Source organism: Bison bison, unplaced genomic scaffold (genome assembly GCF_000754665.1).
Source record: "Bison bison bison isolate TAMUID 2011002044 unplaced genomic scaffold, Bison_UMD1.0 scf7180017864371, whole genome shotgun sequence".
Lineage (NCBI taxonomy): Eukaryota > Metazoa > Chordata > Mammalia > Artiodactyla > Bovidae > Bison > Bison bison.
Window position 1 is genome coordinate 12,548,425 of NW_011494943.1, and position 17,836 is coordinate 12,566,260.

The 17,836-nt window shown below is 49.4% G+C and overlaps 1 protein-coding gene across 8 annotated transcripts in view; it reads right to left on the reverse strand.

Moving 5' to 3' along the window:
- Positions 1–17,836, reverse strand: part of CCDC57 (coiled-coil domain containing 57) — a 110,351-nt gene that overhangs the window by 77,610 nt on the left and 14,905 nt on the right. For all 8 annotated transcript variants that reach the window (XM_010856356.1, XM_010856355.1, XM_010856352.1 and 5 more), the window contains 5 exons: positions 13,460–13,568; positions 4,433–4,534; positions 2,887–3,044; positions 2,661–2,735; positions 1,140–1,340 (listed from right to left, as the gene is read on the reverse strand). In XM_010856356.1, the coding sequence (XP_010854658.1) occupies positions 1,140–1,340; positions 2,661–2,735; positions 2,887–3,044; positions 4,433–4,534; positions 13,460–13,568 (645 nt within the window). The remainder of the gene's footprint in view (positions 1–1,139; positions 1,341–2,660; positions 2,736–2,886; positions 3,045–4,432; positions 4,535–13,459; positions 13,569–17,836) is intronic.

The window sequence follows — 17,836 nt, forward strand, 5'->3', positions numbered from 1 at the left end:
TGTTTTTGGTTGTGCTGGGTCTTCATCGCTGTGCTTGGGTTTCCCCCAGCTGTGGAGGGTGGGGCCGCTCTCCAGTTGCGGTGCACGGGCCTCTTGCTGCAGTGGCTTCTCTTGTGAGCGAGGTCTCGAGGTGCACGGGCTTCAGCAGTTGCAGCAGGCAGGCTCAGTAATTGCGGCTCGAGGGTTCTAGAGCGAGGGCTCAGCGGTTGTGGCGTGGGGGCTTAGTTGTTCCTCGGCACGTGAAATCTCCCTGGACCAGATGTCAGACCCGAGTCCCCTGTATTGGCAGGCGGATTCTTATCCACTGTACCACCAGGGAAGTCCAAAAAGAATTTTTAATTAAAAAAAACAATAAAATGCAGCTAGTTTATGGAGAAACTGGAACCCTTGTGGAGAATGTGCAATTACTGTGGAACACAGTTCCTCAAAAAGTCACACCTGGCACCTCCACTTCCGGGTACACATCCAAAAGAACTGAAAAGAGACCTGAGCAGAAATCTGCTCACCCACAGTCACAGCTGCTAAAAGGCGGAAACACCCAAGATCGCCATCAACGGATGAAATGATAAACAAAAGGTAGCTGTATGCAAGCAATGTGATGTTACTCAGCCTTAAAGAGGAAGAGTATTTCTGATGCCTGCTGCAGCAACGTGGATGAACCTTGAAGCCATCACGCTGAGTGGAATCAGTCAGTCAGAGAAGGGCAGACAGAGGGATTCCACTTGTGTGAGGCCCTTAGGGCACTCAGATTCACAGAGACTGGAGGTGGGGTGGTGGGTGCCAGGGGCTGGGAGAGGGGGATGGGGAATCATTACTGAAGAGGCACAGTTATAGTTTCACAAAGAAAAGGGTTCTGAAGACGAACGGAGTGACGGTTGCTCAACAGCGTGAATGTGCTTAATGCCACTGAATTTAAAAGTGGCCAAGATGGTAAATTTCCTGCTATGTGTATTTTACCATAAATAAATAAATGCACACATTCATACATACGTCCACACACACTTTCAAATGAAACAAAAGGAAAGAGAATGGTTAAGAAAGTGACGGGAGAGCTGCAGGGGTGACTCCCAACACCCGGTGCCCACTTCCCTTCATCTGAAACAGGTAACTAGGCAGCCAGGCCCTTGGCCCGGGCTCACTTGTCAATGGCAGCATCCTTCTCCTTGGCGGCATCCACCTGCTTCCACTCGGCCCTGCGGAGCTGTACTTCGAGGTTCTCACAACGCGCCTGCAGCTCCAGGGCCCTGGCCTCCGCTGCCTGCAGCTGCTCCACGTGGGCGCTCTTTGCTGCCATCAGCACAGCGTCCCTTTCCCTGGCCAGATGGTCCAGCTCCTCATGCCTGAAACACAGGGAGGTCCCCAACAGCCCCGTTCTGGACCCCCTAGCCCAGAACCTCCCTCGTCCTGCTAGGGCTACATACGTGTCCTTTTAGAGGGCATTTCTGCCCACTTCCTCTGCTCCTCATTCCTCACGAGGAACCACTGACTGAGAGATTTTCAGACTGGCCCCCCTCCCTTCCAAGCTCACAGTCCTTGGGAAAAAGAGACTTGAGCAGATATTTGTGCTTTAGGAAAAAGAACCCAGAACAGGTGCTTCAGCAAAGCATCACCAGCAGAACCCTCACAGACTAGGGAAGAAGAGTGCAGGTGCAAACTGCCCTCCCTTCACAGCTACCCCAACTGCTGAGCTGCTTCCAACCCAGGACTGGAGACTTCCAAGAACTGGGGGCCTTGGGAGGCAGGCTGCACGTCTGTCTCGGTGAGAGATGTCAAACCTATCGAAACTCTGTCAATGGAACAGGTATTTGTCTCGAAAATACAGGTGTTGCTAACAGGCAACACCATGCTGACATGACTTTTTATGCTTTTATTCTATTTGGCTTCAGTGAAAAGTAAAAAGCCCTAAAAAACATAATTCTACAGCATTCTCTTCAGATTTCATCAGCGTTGTTTGATGAGATGGTTAAGCCTTATTTAATCAAGTCATGTGATGTACTTTTCATTCCAATTATGATCAGTTCTCATCTTACTCATCTTGCAAACTGTTCAGTATTTTCCACCTTCTAATAGCAAAAAAATATACACATAACAGCTGTACTTGTTAAGTTTCTTGTAAGATATGCCTTTCTTTTTCACCAAATCACAAAAAGTGTTTGATCATGACAACTAGTGAAGGGAAGGAGTTATCTCTGAACGCATCATCCTGTGATCATTGGTTAGTTATTTTTGAGAGGCACACACCAAGACTCCAGGGCACAGACACCACTGCCTACGCCAGGGAACACAGGTTCCTTGTCACCTTGGCCAAATAAATAATGCCACCTGGGCTGCACATGACTCTGCAGGGCCATGCAGTGTGATGACACAGAACATGTGCGTGCACCCTGCTCCTGTGACTGTGTCAACGGGTCAAGTATATTAGCACTAAGGTGTCAACCTGGATGGCTTTCAGCAAGTCGTTTCACCACACGTGTCCTGTAATTCTCAGGGTTTTGATATTCCTCCAAACACACACAAATACGCTCATTAGAACTGAGAAGTGAGGGGCGATCCTGGAAGAGCAGGCCTGACCCTCCTGACGTCCCACAGAAGGGGGCTTTGCTTCCAAGGTGGTCGGGGGACGTTACCCCACACTGACACTGGAGCCAGAAAACACTCACTTCCTCCGAAATGTCTCCTCTTCTCTTTTCCTGGTGAGCTGCACAGAGTGAAGTTTACCCTCTAAATCTTTTATCCTGAAAAGAAGCAAATGTTAGTGGAAAAAGCACATAAGAGGCTACTGCAAAGCCAACCTGGAATAACCCGGGACAGGCAGACGCCTCGGGGCTAGAGCCCAGACAGCTCGTTGGCCATGCCCACCCACGGGGAGGTGGGGAGGCTCCGCACCGGGCGTCCTTCACAGCCACCAGGTCTCGGAGCTCCCAGTCTCTTCGCTGCAGCCTGTCTTCCAGCTCCGCGTTCGCCACCTCGGCACCCTGCAGGGACTCCGCAGCCTTCGCCCCAGCCTCTCTCAGGGCCGCAAGCTCTTTGTTCAGCAGTTTAATCTTCGAAAAGAGAATTCAAAATGAGGATGTAAGTGGAACAGACAGAGGTGTTAAGAGTTAAGTGTTACCATCGTATCAGAACAGGGAGAGAAGAAAGACTGGAATTTGAGAAGCAACAAAACAGTGAGAATCTCCTCACATGCTCTCGCAGCATCGAGAGCAGACCCCGGTGAATCCAAGTCGCACCCCAGCACCCCAGCCAGGCCATGATCTGGATCCTGGAGTCACAGAGGAGGTGGAGGTTGTGAGAATCTGGGTCCCTGCTGAGTGACCCCACTCAAATCCCAGCCGCATGCTCAGTTTTTAAATAGCTTCTCTGGGGCCTTGGCTTCCTTGACTATAACACAGGGGTGATGGTACTGCTGCTCCCAAATTTGTGTATAACCTGTGTACAAGCTGTGATGCTCTCCAGGGATAGGTGTTCAGGGGACCAGAACCACCTCATGGCAGAGGTGGGAGTGGGGCATGCCCTGGCCCACCTTTCCCTGCTCTTTTCCACAGAAGTGCCCACTCCACTGTGAGGCATAGGTTAGCTTCACATGTCCCACTTGTCTTCTGTTCCCTGCTGCTCAGAAGTCCCCAAAGAGGCCTCATGGGGATCACCTTGTGGCAGCCCCAGCCCCAAAGTCCTGCTGGCCCTGGGTGACAGGGACAGCATTCTTCCAGGGGGAAGTCAGAGAGACTCTTGTTCAAGGGTCAGGCAGGGCCCAGTGCTGCCCCTTGGACTGTGGCCCTGTGGGAGGCTGACAGCCTGGAGGAGGCACCTTGGTATCACTAGGGCAAGCATCCATCCACCTGGCTGGATGCTGCCCAGGTGTGACCAGCTAGGGTGGCAGGACTGGGCCAGACGTCAGCCCTGCTTCTTTGTCCAACACACACCTCCCCCTCCTCTCCCAGCTGGTCCCTGTCTTGGTGCTAAAGGCCAGGTGTGTGTGCTCCTCACGTGTCCCCTGGCCAGGTCAGTGCTTTAGAGAAGCCATGCCTCGTGGATGGCAGCCAGAACCACAGCTGGGAGCACCAACAGCAGACAGGCCTCCTTCTGAAAATAGGGGGCAAGTGACACCTCCTCACAGGCCCCTCCTGAGCTGTCACGGGATTTCACAGGCCAAGGACAGAGTTTGCGGGATGGCGGTTTCTCCTGGGGGAGGCCCTTCCTCAAAGTCAGAGTAACCAGACCCAGACTAGTGGCACCGGTGCTCCTCCTGGTGGGCAGAGTGGCCATCACTCCGGGCTAGAGCCCTAGCGGGCATGGTGGCAAGCATGTCACCTGCATGGTAAAGACCCCAGCCCACGTACAAAGAGAGAGGGAGGCCTTGGTGTGAACCCTAACTGGCCAGGGCCTTCCCACTTATGCCGAGGACACAGTCACAGTCCGAGGGGCCCGCTACCTTGAGTTCGTGCGCCAGGACAACACTGCTCATGCTATCGGCCCGCAGGCGGAACTCGTGCTCCCGCTTCTGCATTTCAGACTCAAACTCCTGGAGCAGCTCCTGGAACAGAAAAGGGCTGCTGGCGAAAGGAGCACAGTGGGGCTGGCAGAGGTCCACAGGCTTGCTGAGGGTGGGAGGGATACAGAGGGCCTCATGGAGGATGCGGTCAACGGTGGGACCGAGGCTGAAGGGCATCAGAGAGCCTGTGTTTTCACCCCGGGCGTGGGTTTGTCTGTTTTCTCCGTGATCCTGTGGGGTTTTGCTCTGCCCAGACAGAGCAGCTAGCAAACCCACAAGGAAAGGTTAGCAGAGGCCGGTGAACCCAGAACCACCCCTCCGAGCAGTTAAGCTGTTGGTTCCGTCTATGTCTCTAAAAAAATGCCATTCTTCCCCATCAGTCCTCCATGCTGCCTGCCGGGTTCCTGAGCAGTCCCACCCCACTCCCCAACCCAGGGTCATGGCTCCACCCCCTGGCTCTGTGAATGCCTCACTCACGGGCTGAATCCAAAAGTCCCTAAATTATTATACTAGTGATTCACTGCACACCCAACAGTGAACAATTATGATGGTTCCCACATCATTGTTTTTCTGAGTTTTCATTTCCCCTCCTCCCCTTCTCCCGCCACTCCTCTGGTGCTCTCCTGTTTCCCGAGTGGTGTCTGCTTCCCAGGACACACCCCACGGTATGATTCTTTCCCCTCCTGGCGTTCCTCTCCCTGGGCTGCCCCACAGCCGGTATCCAGGCCTGCCCTTCACAGCTCCCCAGGCGATCCCCAGGATCCCTTGATGCCCTCTTCCCCTCTCTCCGTGTACTCTTGCAGGAAAGGAGCCTCCTCCCTGCCTCAAGAGCTCGCATCAGGGTGAGAGTCCCAGGATCCCCGGCCCCAGTAGGCCTTCTCCCAGTTATGGGAGCAGGAGCCACCCCCTGCTCCACCTCACTCAGGCTCATGGGTTCCATGTGAGGCTGCCAGCTGGGCCCTGTGACTGGAGCCACCCCGTCCTGGGGATCCAGGGAGCCCGCCCAGCTCAGTCCCTCCTCCCGGCAGCCTTCTCCACTCCCTCCATCTCTTGGTTCTCAAAGTTCTAAACTCAGAAGGGAAACAGAGGCAGCTACAGGTTGACCCCTCAGCCCTGACCCACAGGTGCTGCTCAGAGCTCACTCAGTAGTTACACTCCAGTAACCTCCTGAGAGGCAGCCGCCTAGTCTGAGGCATCCACACCCTCACACTCCAGGGCTCTGGCCTGACATCTGGCCCCACAGCGCTGAAGGCCTTTTCAAGCCTATCCCAAGCTGCGGCAGAGGAGCTGGGGCCAGGCTTTGCCTTATAGGTTTTGTGGATGTTTGTAGCATCTCCTCTTTGTTTCTCTGACACACTTTCGTTCATGGCTCTGGTGGGGCAGGGGTTTCAGTCTGAAGTCCCCACCCCAAGAAGCAACTGCACCGTTCACTTGACAATCTGATCCCTTCCCGTTCTTTGCTGTATGTTTCTGGAATTTATATTGTTAGATGAATTCTGGACTTATCTTCCATGTCTCTTATCTTCTGTTGGACTTTATGTGTCTTTTTTCTATCTTCTGAATTTATTCCTTTATATGTACTTGTAATTGTCAAAATTCTTTCTTGTTCTGATTGGCCCTTCCTCCTAGCATCTGAGTTATGGATGAAAAATACATTCCTGGGGGTACTGACCTCCCCACCCCACCACCCCCTGCAGGCTCGAACTCTCACCTCAGGGAAGGGACAAAGGAAGAGCCCTGTGGGGAGGAGGGAAATAGCCAGCCTCTGCCCCAGAAGCAGGAAGGCAGCTATTCTCCGGACCCATCCTCCAGGACCAGGCTGATGAGAGTTGCAGTATCACTGGCACCGCCTGTGGGGCCTGGGAGGCTTCGGCACCAGAGCCACCCGTGCAGAAAACTAGCCCAACTCGGACAACCAGATGCCACGCACGGGCAAGCCTAGCACGGGTGGCCCACGGGGCCCACCCTGCTGCCCCGCTGATCACACAATGGTGGGCTTCAGGAATCACCTTCCCTGTTCCTCTGGGCCTCTTCTTGGGTTGCTGGCATTTCTCTGTCTTGTAATCCTGCCTCAGTTACACACTCCTTTATTTATTGCCAGGAATGAGGCAATAAATAGTTCACTGCTGCTGCTAAGTCACTTCAGTCGTGTCCGACTCTGTGCAACCCCATAGGCGGCATCCACCAGGCTCCCCCGTCCCTGGGATTCTCCAGGCAAGAACACTGGAGTGGGTTGCCATTTCCTTCTCCAATGCATGAAAGTGAAAAGTGAAAGTGAAGTCGCTCAGTCGTGTCTGACTCTCAGCGACCCCATGGACTGCATGCAGCCTACCAGGCGCCTCCATCCATGGGATTTTCCAGGCAAGAGTACTGGAGTGGGGTGCCATCGCCTTCTCCGAAATAGTTCACTAGGATATTGAAATTAAGACTTACAAAAAGGAAAAGGTAAGGCACAGAACGGGAGAAAATATTCAAAAAAATATATACTTAAGGACTTATTTCTGGAGTACACATGAAGAACTCACAAATCAATACTAGGAAGACAACCCAATTTTTTTTTTAAGTACAAAAAAGCTGAACAGACACTTCATAAGGATATATGAATGGCCAATAAGCACGTTAATAGATGCTTAAACTCTGATCATCAAGGATAATCGCATTCAATCCCCAGGTACACACCCACTAGACTACTAAAAAGGGAAAGACTAACAACACTAAGTGCGAGCAAGGACGGGAAGTGACCAGAACTCTAGTCTGCAGCTGGTGGGATGTGACCCTATAACCATCCTAAAGGACAGCTCGGCAGTTTCTCAAAAGTTACGTAGTGCGCGTCCCGGAAGTTGCACTCCTGGTCGTGGAGCCTGTGTCCATTCAAAGACAGCCAAGAAGGCTCACAGCAGCCTTATTCAAACTGGCTCCAAACTGAAAAGACCCAAGCGTCCAAAGAATGAGCTGACAGAGAATGGAAACATACTGGCACCTACACGCAACACACAGCACCAGCAGGCACCAAGAAGGAACAGCCGCCAACCACACGACATCCGTGCGCCTCAGACACCGCACGGCGAGGGGGAAGCCAGACAAAAAGGGGAAACAGCTCGAGGCTCTGTTCTCACAGGACTCTGAAAAGCCAGTTCTCACTGCAAGTGGAAGGCAGCAGGCTGGTGGGACCAGGGCCGGGGGCGCTGCTCCCTGATCGCAGAGAGGCACACAGAACTTTGGGTGGCAGTAAAGTTCTGTCTTGGCTGTTACCCTGTTACCTTGGCTGTGTTAAACCTGTCGAACTGCACACAATATGGTTGCGTGGACTGTAGGAAATGACTGCTTAATGAAGCCAATCTTGGCAGAGCTGACTGAGGGTGCTGTCTCCCTAAGCTTAGACCTACGCAGCAGGCACTTGGGCCCACACAGCTGCCTTCCTTCTCCCCATGAGTGATTCGATTTATTTCAGGAAATTTGTGCTGAGCTTCTGCCTGGGGAAGGGCACTTCCCCGGCTGCTGGGCCGTCCATCTGCATGTGAGCGGGGGTTCGTGGCCCCAGATAGACTTCCACCTGCACATGCATGGCCCTCAACATCCTGGGGCCTAAGATCTGAGTCTGTAGGTCCACGGGGTGTGTCTCCCACAGGTCCCCTCCCCCTGCTATGCCGCCCCGGGGAAGGCGCAGGCCCATCCGGGTGCTGAGGCCCTTCTCCTGCTCCTGCCACTGCTATGGGTTCTCACTGTCCTTAATCCTTTACAGTCCTGTCTCCAGCAGTGTCAGGAGAGCAGACATGCATGGCTGATGTGGCCTTTGAATAGGAGGTCTGGATATAGACGCACAAATCACAGTGAGGGACAGAGTCAAACTGAAATGCATGTCCTGGAGTTAGTCTGAATCTAACCACCTCTCCTGGCCTAAAACCTCACAGTGACTTTACCTGACACCCGTCGTTAGGGTGAGCACAGGTTAACACGGAGCGGGAAGACAGGAGGCCCAGCCCATGGAGGAGCTGTGAGGACAGGCTGAGCCCGGCCAGCACAGCACGTGCAAAGCACAGTGCGTGAAAAGCGCAGCACACTAGCAGGATTCCAGGTTTCTGACCGAGTAACAAGGGCTCTGCTTTTGAAGAGAGCTGGACAGACTCAGTTACCCAAAGGAAAGGGTCAAGGGAGGCTGAGCCCAGCCAGAGCGTGCAGGCAAGAACGGGTGTGTCTCTGCCTCTTCCTGAGATAAATGCGTGGCAGGCTCCCTCCCCTCCTCTGAAAGTCGAGGCTGGGGGCCTCAGAGACACTGCGTGGTACAATTGAAAATATACATTTTTTTAATCCCTTGAGAAGCCAGATGAAGTTTAAGGGGGTCACACAAGTAACCCTTGTTGGGATCAGAATATGAAAATCATTGAGACTGAATGCTCAGTTCAGTTCAGTAGCTCAGTCACGTCCGACTTTTTGTGACCATATGGGCTGCAGCACACCAGGCCTCCCTATCCATTACCTACTCCCAGAACTTGCTCAAATTCATGTCCATCAAGTCAGTGATGCCATCGAACCATTTCATCTTCTGTTGTCCCCATCTCCTCCCGCCTTCAATCTTTCCCAGCATCAGTGTCTTTTCAAATGAGTCAGTTCTTCACCTCAGGTGGCCACAGTATTGGAGTATGAGCTTCAGCATCAGTCCTTTCAATGAATATTTAGGACTGATTTCCTTTAGGATCGACTGGCTCAATCTCCTTGAAGTCCAAGGGACTCTCAAGAGTCTTCTCCAACACCACAGTTCGAAAACACCAATTCTTTGGCGGTCAGCCTTCTTTATAGTCCAACTCTCACATCCATACATGACTACTGGAAAAACCATAGCTTTGACTAAATGGACCTTGTTCGCCAAAGTAATGTCTCTGCTTTTTAATAAGCTGTCTAGGTTGATCATAACTTTTCTTCCAAGGAGCAAATGTCTTTTAGTTTCATGGCTGCAGTCACCATCTGCAGTGATTTTGGAGCCCCCAAAAATGAAGTCACTATTTCCATTGTTTTCCCATCTATTTGCCATGAAGTGATGGGACCAGATGCCATGATCTTAGTTTTCTGAATGTTGAGTTTTAAGCCAACTTTTTCACTCTCCTCTTTCACTTTCATCAAGAGGCTTTTGAGTTCCTTTTCGCTTTCTGCCATAAGGGTGGTGTCATCTGCATATCTGAGGTTATTGATATTTCTCCCGGCAGTCTTGATTCCAGCTTGTGCTTCATCCAGCCCAGCATTTCGCATGATGTACTCTGCATATAAGTTAAATAAGCAGGGTAACAATATACAGCCTGACATACCCCTTTCCCAATTTGGAACCAGTCTCTTGTTCCATGTCCAGTTCTAACTGTTGCTTCTTGACCTGCATACAGATTTCTCAGGAGGCAGGTAAGGTGATCTGGTATTCCCATCTCTTTAAGAATTTTCACAATTTGTTGTGATCCACAAAGTTAAAGGCTTTGGCGTAGTCAATAAAGCAGAAGTAAATGTTTCTCTGGAACTCTCTTGCTTTTTCAATGATCCAACGGATGTTGGCAATTTGATCTCTGGTTCCTCTGCCTTTTCTAAATTCAGCTTGAACATCTGGAAGTTCACGGTTCACGTTCTGTTGAAGCCTGGCTTGGAGAAGTTTGAGCATTACTTTGACTGCTAACACTACAAAATACTGAAGCCTTTGGTTTCAGCTCAAAGTTGTGCAGGCTATGGCCACCAGGGGGCAGGAAGCCCACACACAGGCAGAACCTGGCCCAGACCAGTAGGTAAGCACTTAGGGTCCTTGGTGAGGAAACAAGAAACCCATTGCACTCCCCATCCCCACTTCAACCCAGAGGTAAGGGGCTCAGGCCTGCCTTCTGACCACCTTCCTCTCTTGTTCCTGGGGGCCCCTCTCCTGCTAGTCCCCAAGCCATACCCCTGCCCTGTGACGATGTCCCCTAAACTTCTCTGTTCTTGAATTCAAGGTTCAGCCTGGACAGCTGGCTCCTCTGTCTACAGCCACCCTCTGGGGAAGCCCCAAGCTTCCAGCTCTGTACCTTGTGACCACCCCCCTCCGCCCTGACCTCCCAGTGTGTCTTCCTGGGAGCCCAGGAGCCACCTCCTTGTACACAGCCCAACCAAGCGCCCTCCCCATCCTTCCTGTGCAGTTCCCCCATCTCAATACATGGCAAGTCGTCCCGCCAGGCACTCAGCCTCAAAGCAGGCATGTCCTTGGTGCCCGCCTCTCACCCCATCTGATCTATCAGCGTGTCCGCTGGCTCTGCTGTCTAGGTGTATCCAGAACCTGTCAGTGGCTCGAGTCCCCCACCTCTCACCTAGGGCTGCAGCAGCCCTCTTGTGTCTCCCTACCTCCCCAGCTCCACAGTCTGTCCTCAACCCCACAGAAGAGGCTCTTTTAAAGACTTGACTTGGCTCACAAGCCCCCAAGAGTTTCTCACCTCACCTGGAGCAAAGGTCATTCTCATGAAGGCCTGGGAGGCCATCATAGCCCTCACCTCAGTCTCCTTGAACCTGAATTCTGTTGCTACCTGCAGACTTGGGCTCACAAGTCCTCTTCTCAGGGTGCCCTGACTTGCCTATTAAAAGACAGTTCCACCCCACCCTGCCCGTGTCACACAGGTGATGACCCCAGGATGCTAAAGCCAGAGACTATACTGTTCAGGTGCTCACTGCATCCCCGACGAGGGCCAGCTCACTCCCAGGGCAGGTGGGGCTAGTGCTCAGCCCTAACCCCAGAGCCCAGGAACGTGCCTGGTGAAATCTCTTTGTTAAATGAATGAATACATCAATAAGTCATTGTTTCTCCTCTAGAGGCTTCTAATCCTGGGACTGCTAACCAATAATGAAAAAACAAGTCCACAGTCTACAACTTGCAGACATAATAAACATTAAACAGACTAACTCAGCTCCCGTCGTCTTACATTTCTTTCCTCAAGGTAATAATCAACATTACCATTGAATCAATTCTTTTTTTTTTTAACCATTGAATCAATTCTATCTTTGACAAGTCAGTAAAGAGCACAAAGATCTTCAGAAAAAGGAGACAAAAACCAGTCCAAAGGAAGCCACAAAGCCGATAAGCACATAATACCCTTCCTTCAGTCACAGGGTCGGGCACGGGCAATAGAGCCCCAAGGCTGGCATGGGCCCCAGCTGGCCCTGAACTACACTAGACAGCAAAGGCTGCCCAGGTTCCCAGCAGCAGCCCTGGACAAAGCCTACAGCTGGAGAGTCCAGACGTCAAGTTTCCTTCCTGCAAGAGACAGGGCTGGTATGAAAACGCACATCTGAAGGGGCTTTCCTTGTGGACAAGGGGTTTCAAAGCCTGAACAAGCCTGACTCACAGTAAGGACTTCTTTGAGTGTGGACAAGCTGGAAAGTCATCCAGAGACCCAGCCCAGTGACCACAACACCCACCAGGGCCACCGCCGCCTCCATGTGCCACTGACTGCCCTGCTAATAGGGATGATTCCACCGCCACCTGGAGCCCTTCTGAAACTCCTCTCTGGAGGAGACTCTGACACCACCTGAGGAAACCTCATGACCTAGATGAGTAACAGCTGGTCTCTTGATCGCCCAGCTCAGCCCCCAGTGACCTCGGATGTTTCCCAAAGTCAAACCCACCCATAAGAGACAAAGTTCTTAGGTCCTCAAGGACTCCAAAGGAAAGTCCTCTGCAGGAAATGTCAAAAGCTCTACAGAATGTTTTGAGTGATGGCATCATTGTGGACAATGAAATTCAAGCTTCCAGAGGGGAAGGAAAGGACAGGGGCTCCTCCTGCGCCAGCGGTGGTTAATAGATGCGGCCAGGCCCGAAAGCTCGGTCATAAGGACATTTGCGTCCACAGGTATCTTCCATTCCGATGGGCACAGCTCATCAGGATGCTGTCCTATCTCAGGGTACTGACGCCATGCTATGGGATGGAGGGCCCGACACTCAGGCCTCAGTCCACCAGCTGATCGGTCTGCCCTCCTTGAGAACTGCTGACCCCAGTGCCAAGAAAGGATAGGCCAGCACAGGCAGGCACAAAGTTCATATCTGCCCCGTGGCACATCCACCGGGAGACCAGGGTCCAAGGTCGGATCACCCCAGATCACTCAGTCACTATCACTCCAAGGAGGGCAGAGGTGGGGACACAGCCAGGCTGGCTTCCAGCTCCAGCTCCTCTCCAAAATCGCAGACACAAGTCTAAAAATAAGTCGTGAGTCGCTAACCCAGGGCAGGAGGACAGTGCCTAAGACTTCACACGCTGGAAGTGTCTTCGACTCAAATTACGGCTCCTCGATTTACTGAGGGGGATCTTGGGCAGGTTACTTAATGTCTCGACCTTGGTTCCCTATTTGCAAAATGCAGAACAAAATGGTGTCTCTGTTGTATTGAGCAGATAAATTCACATGCATGCACGAGGAGCTACATGTGGCAGTTTCCATAAACACCTGCCACTGCTGCGACAACACAAGCTCGGTACATCCTGGAAGGCGAACAAGGGGACCCATGTCGCTGCACACACGCAGCCCTGCTGGACTCAGCCCCAAGTGTGAAGGATGTCCTTCACCCAAACTCCAGCATAGCAAAGTCTCTCGGATGTGGAGGCTGAGCTTCAGGGACAACGAGGAGAAATTTCGGAGACAGGTTTAAGTGTCTCCTGTCAGTTGACACAGCTATATTTAAACTTAGGGTCATTTATTGCTTGTTGAAAGAAATACAATTATCACAATTTGAGTTCCCAGCTCTCTTCCACAGTAAATAACTCTGACTTCATAATACTTCTTTCTCAAACAAATAAAGGATGAAATGTTTATTCATTCCCAAGGAAAGAGAATTCTGGGGGAGTTACCACAGAGGAAGATTTAGATACCCTGACACATTTCGCCACAGATCACCACAAAGTGGAAACTTGTGACCCCAGGCTGATACTATAGAACCAAGAAAACAACGGTCCTGAGGAAGAAGCGGATCCCCCACCCTACCTGCCGCTGCAGGCCAAGTTCGCCGTCCAGCTCCTTGAGCCTCCTCTCCAGCTTCCACTTCAGGGTCCCATACTGCTCCCGCTGCTGATCCAGCTCATTGTTCCTGTCACTATGTAAAAAAAACAAAAAAAGCTCAGCGTTAAGAAAAGTCACACTGAACAGTCTCCAAACTACACATTTGCAGGGCTTCCTTTGCAAACGTGAGGTGACAGGTAATGCTGCTTCTTTGCAAGAGTGGCTTTGGCAGGATCCAGACAGGATCTGCAGAGGAGAACATAACGTGGGATCCAGGCTCTCAGGACAATCCACAAGTGTTCAGGATACAGTCAAAAGTCAACAGTCATACCAGGACTCCCTGGAAGTCCAGCCACTAGGACTCTCTGCTTCCACTGTAGGGGGCACAGGTTTTTATTCTTTGTTTGAGGAATGAAGATCCCACATGCCGAGCAGTGTGGCCAAAAAGGAAAAAAGGAGCACAAAAGTCACTGATCATACCAACAAACAGGAACTCTCCACTTGAATGAGAACACACAATCCATAGATGCTAACACCAAGATGACACAGATGCTGATATGATCTAACAAGGATTTTAAAGCAGCCATCATAAAAACGCTCTGACAAGCAATTTCACACAGCCTTGGGACAAACGGAAAACAGAAACTCTCAGAAAAGAAAAAGAAAATATAACAAAGAAGCAAATGGAAACTTGAGAACTAAGAAGTACAATAACTGAAACAAAGGACATTCTAGTTGGGCTCAAAGGCAGAATGAACAACAACAAAAAAAAAGGCAGAATGAACATGTTACAGAAAAGAACCAGAGAATGACGAAAGTTACCTGACCTGATAACAGAAAGAAATATGCTGAAAAAAATGAGCGGAGCCTCAGAGCCCTGTGGGATGGTAACAGAAGATGCAGCGTTCACACTGTTCTTCTGCAGTCCCAGGATGGAGGAAAAAGAGGGTGGAGCCAACAATGTACTTGAAGAAATAATGGTTGAAAATGTCCCAAATTTGGTAAAAAAAGAATGAACAGAAGTTCTGGGGAGACACTTCACAAAACAATATAAAGCTCGTCAAGGCTGCAGCAGAGCATGCAGCTGAGGCCTGTCCTTTCTCGTCGTGAGCGGAGCCCATGGGCCTGACAACAGCTTCAGGGTCTCAGTCGACCCGCCTCAAGTCAGCTCTTAGTTTCAGATTTAATATATATTTCACATCATTAAAACAGTAAGTCCCCTACATACAAACCTTCTGGAGGCGAACTTTCCAAGATGAGACAGGTAGCAAGTCCAACCACAGAAGCTGGTCCATGTGCCTGGCATACTCTGTCACGTGTGTGCGTCCTCTACATGTGGCTGCGCTTTCGGGTACTTTACGGTACTGTATAGAGCACAGCAGTACAGTATCTTTATTTCAAGCCCAGGATGTCCAGAATCGAACGTAAAAGCAGCAGTGATGATGTGGCTGGTACTGTACTGTAAGATTAAAAATGTTTTCTGGGACTTCCCTGATGATCCAGTGGTTAAGAATCTGTCTTGCAATGCAGGAGATGTGGGTTCAATCCCTGGTAAGGGAACTACAATCCCACATGCCTTGAAGCATGTGTGCCCGGGTGTCACAACTATTGAGCCTGTGCTCTAGGCCTGAGAGCTGCAACTATATTGAAGCCCTCGGGTCTAAGATCTCATGCTCTTCAACAAGAGAAGCTACCAGAATGAGAAGCCTGAGCACCGCAACTAGAGAATAGCCCCCGCTCACAACTAGAGAAAAGCCCTCGCAGAAAAGAAGACCTAGCTCAGACAAAATTAAATAAATAAATATTTTTTAAAAAGAGATCGTGGCAATTTATGTCAGAGTGTTCTGCCTATGTTTCCTGTAAGAGTTTTATAGTGTCTGGCCTTACATTTAGGTCTTTAATCCATTTTCAGTTTATTTTTGTGTATGGTATTACGGAGTGTTTTAATTTCATTCTTTTACATGTAGCTGTCCAGTTTTCCCAGCACCACTTATTGAAGAGGTTATCTTTTCTCCATTGTATCAGATCAGATCAGTCGCTCAGTCATGTCCAACTCTTTTCGACCCCATGAATCGCAGCACGCCAGGCCTCCCTGTCCATCACCAACTCCCAGAGTTCACTCAGACTCACGTCCATCGAGTCAGTGATACCATCCAGCCATCTCATCCTCTGTCGTCCCCTTCTCCTCCTGCCCCCAATCCCTCCCAGCATCAGAGTCTTTTCCAATGAGTCAACTCTTCACATAAGGTGGCCAAGTACTGGAGTTTCAGCTTTAGTATCATTCCTTCCAAAGAAATCCCAGGGCTGATCTCCTTCAGAATGGACTGGTTGGATCTCCTTGCAGTCCAAGGGACTCTCAAGATGCTCAAAATCACTAATTATCAAAAAACGCATATGAAAACTATAATGAGGTATCATCTCACACTGGTCAGAATGGCTACCATCAAAAATCTTGACTCCTTTGTCATAGGTTAGGTGACCATAGGTGCATGGGTTTATCTCTGGCCTTTTGATCCTACTCCACAGATCTATATTTCTGTTTTTGTGCTAGCACTATAGATTCTTCATTATTGTAGCTTTGCAGTACAGTCTGAAGTCAGACAGCTTGATTCAGCTTTATTTCTCTTTCTCAAGACTGCTTTGACTATCCAGGGCCTTTTATGCTTCTATACAAATTGTCATTTTTTTTTTGTTGCTGTTGCTATTCTAGTTCTGTGAAAAATGCCATTGGTAATTTTACAGGGATTGCATTGAATCTGTAGATAGCTTTGAGTGGTATAGTCATTTTCATAATATTGACTCTTCCAATCCAAAAACATGGTATATCTCTCCATCGGTTTGTGTCATCTTTGAATTCTTTAATCACTATCTTGTAGTTTAGTACATATGGGTCTTTTGCCTCCTTAGGTAGGTTGATTCTGAGATATTTTCTTCTTTTTGTTGCAACAGTAAATGGGATTATTTCCTTGATTTTTCTTTCTGATCTTTTGTTGTTAGTGTATAAGAATGCAAAAGGTTATAGAGTATTAATTTTGTATTCTGCAACTTTATTAAATTCATTGATTAGCTATTAGTAGTTTCCTGGTGGCATCTTTAGGATTTCCTATGTAGAGTATTGGGTTTCACTTGTAGCTCAGTTGGTAAAGAATCTGCTTGCAGTGCAGGAGACCCCGATTCAATTCCTGGGTCGGGAAGATCCCCTGGAGAAGGAAATGGCAATCCACTCCAGTATTCTTGCCTGGAGAATCCCATGGACAGAAAAGCCTGGCGGGCTACAGTCCATGGGGTCGCAAGAGTCGGACACGACTTAGCGACTAAACCGCTGCTACTACTATGTAGAGTATCATGTCATCTGCAGACAGTGACAGTTTAATTTCTTCTTTTCCAATTTGGATTCCTTTTATTTCTTTTTCTTCTCTGATTACCATGGCCAGGACTTTCAAAACTATTTTGAATAATAGTGGCAAGAGAAACCATAAACAAGATGAAAAGACTACCCTCAGAATGGGAGCCAGTATTTACAAACAAAGCAACTGACAAAATATTAGTCTCCAAAATACACAAATAGTTCATGCAGCTCAGAAATCAAAAATAAATGGCAGAAGACTTAAATAGACATTTCCCCAAAGAAGACACACAAGTGACCAACAAACACATGAAGAAAAGATGTTAAAAAATCTCTAATTATTAGAAAAATGCAAATCAAAACTACGATGAGGTATCACTTCACACTGGTCAGAAGACCATCATCAAAAATCCATGACAATAAATGCTGGAGAGGGTATGAAGAAAAGGGAACCTTCCTGAACTGTTGGGGGAAATGTAAATTAATATAGCCACTACGGAGAACAATATGGAGATTCCTTAAGAAACTAAAAATAGAACTACCATATGGCCCAGCAATCTCACTACTGGGCATATACCCAGAGAAAAACATAATTCAAAAAAGACACATGCACCCCAATGTTCATTGCAATACTATTTACAATAGTCAGGACACAGAAGCAACCTAAATGTCCTTCAACAGAGGAAGAGGCAGAGACTTCGCTGGTGGTCCAGTGATGAAGACTCTACGCTTCCAATGCAGGGGTTGCGGGTTCAATCCCTGATTGGGGAACTAAAGTTCCACAATGCTGCATGGTGCAGCTAAAAAGTAAAAAAGTTTTAAAACGACAAAAAACCAACCAAGCAAAAAAACGCCAGAGAAACAGATAAAGAAGTGGTACGTATATACAGTGTAATATTACTCAGCCATAAAAATGAATGACATTGGGTCATTTGTAGAGACGTGGATGGACCTAGGGACTGTAACACAGAGTGAAATAAGTCAGAAATGGGAAGGCAAGTAACATATATTAACAT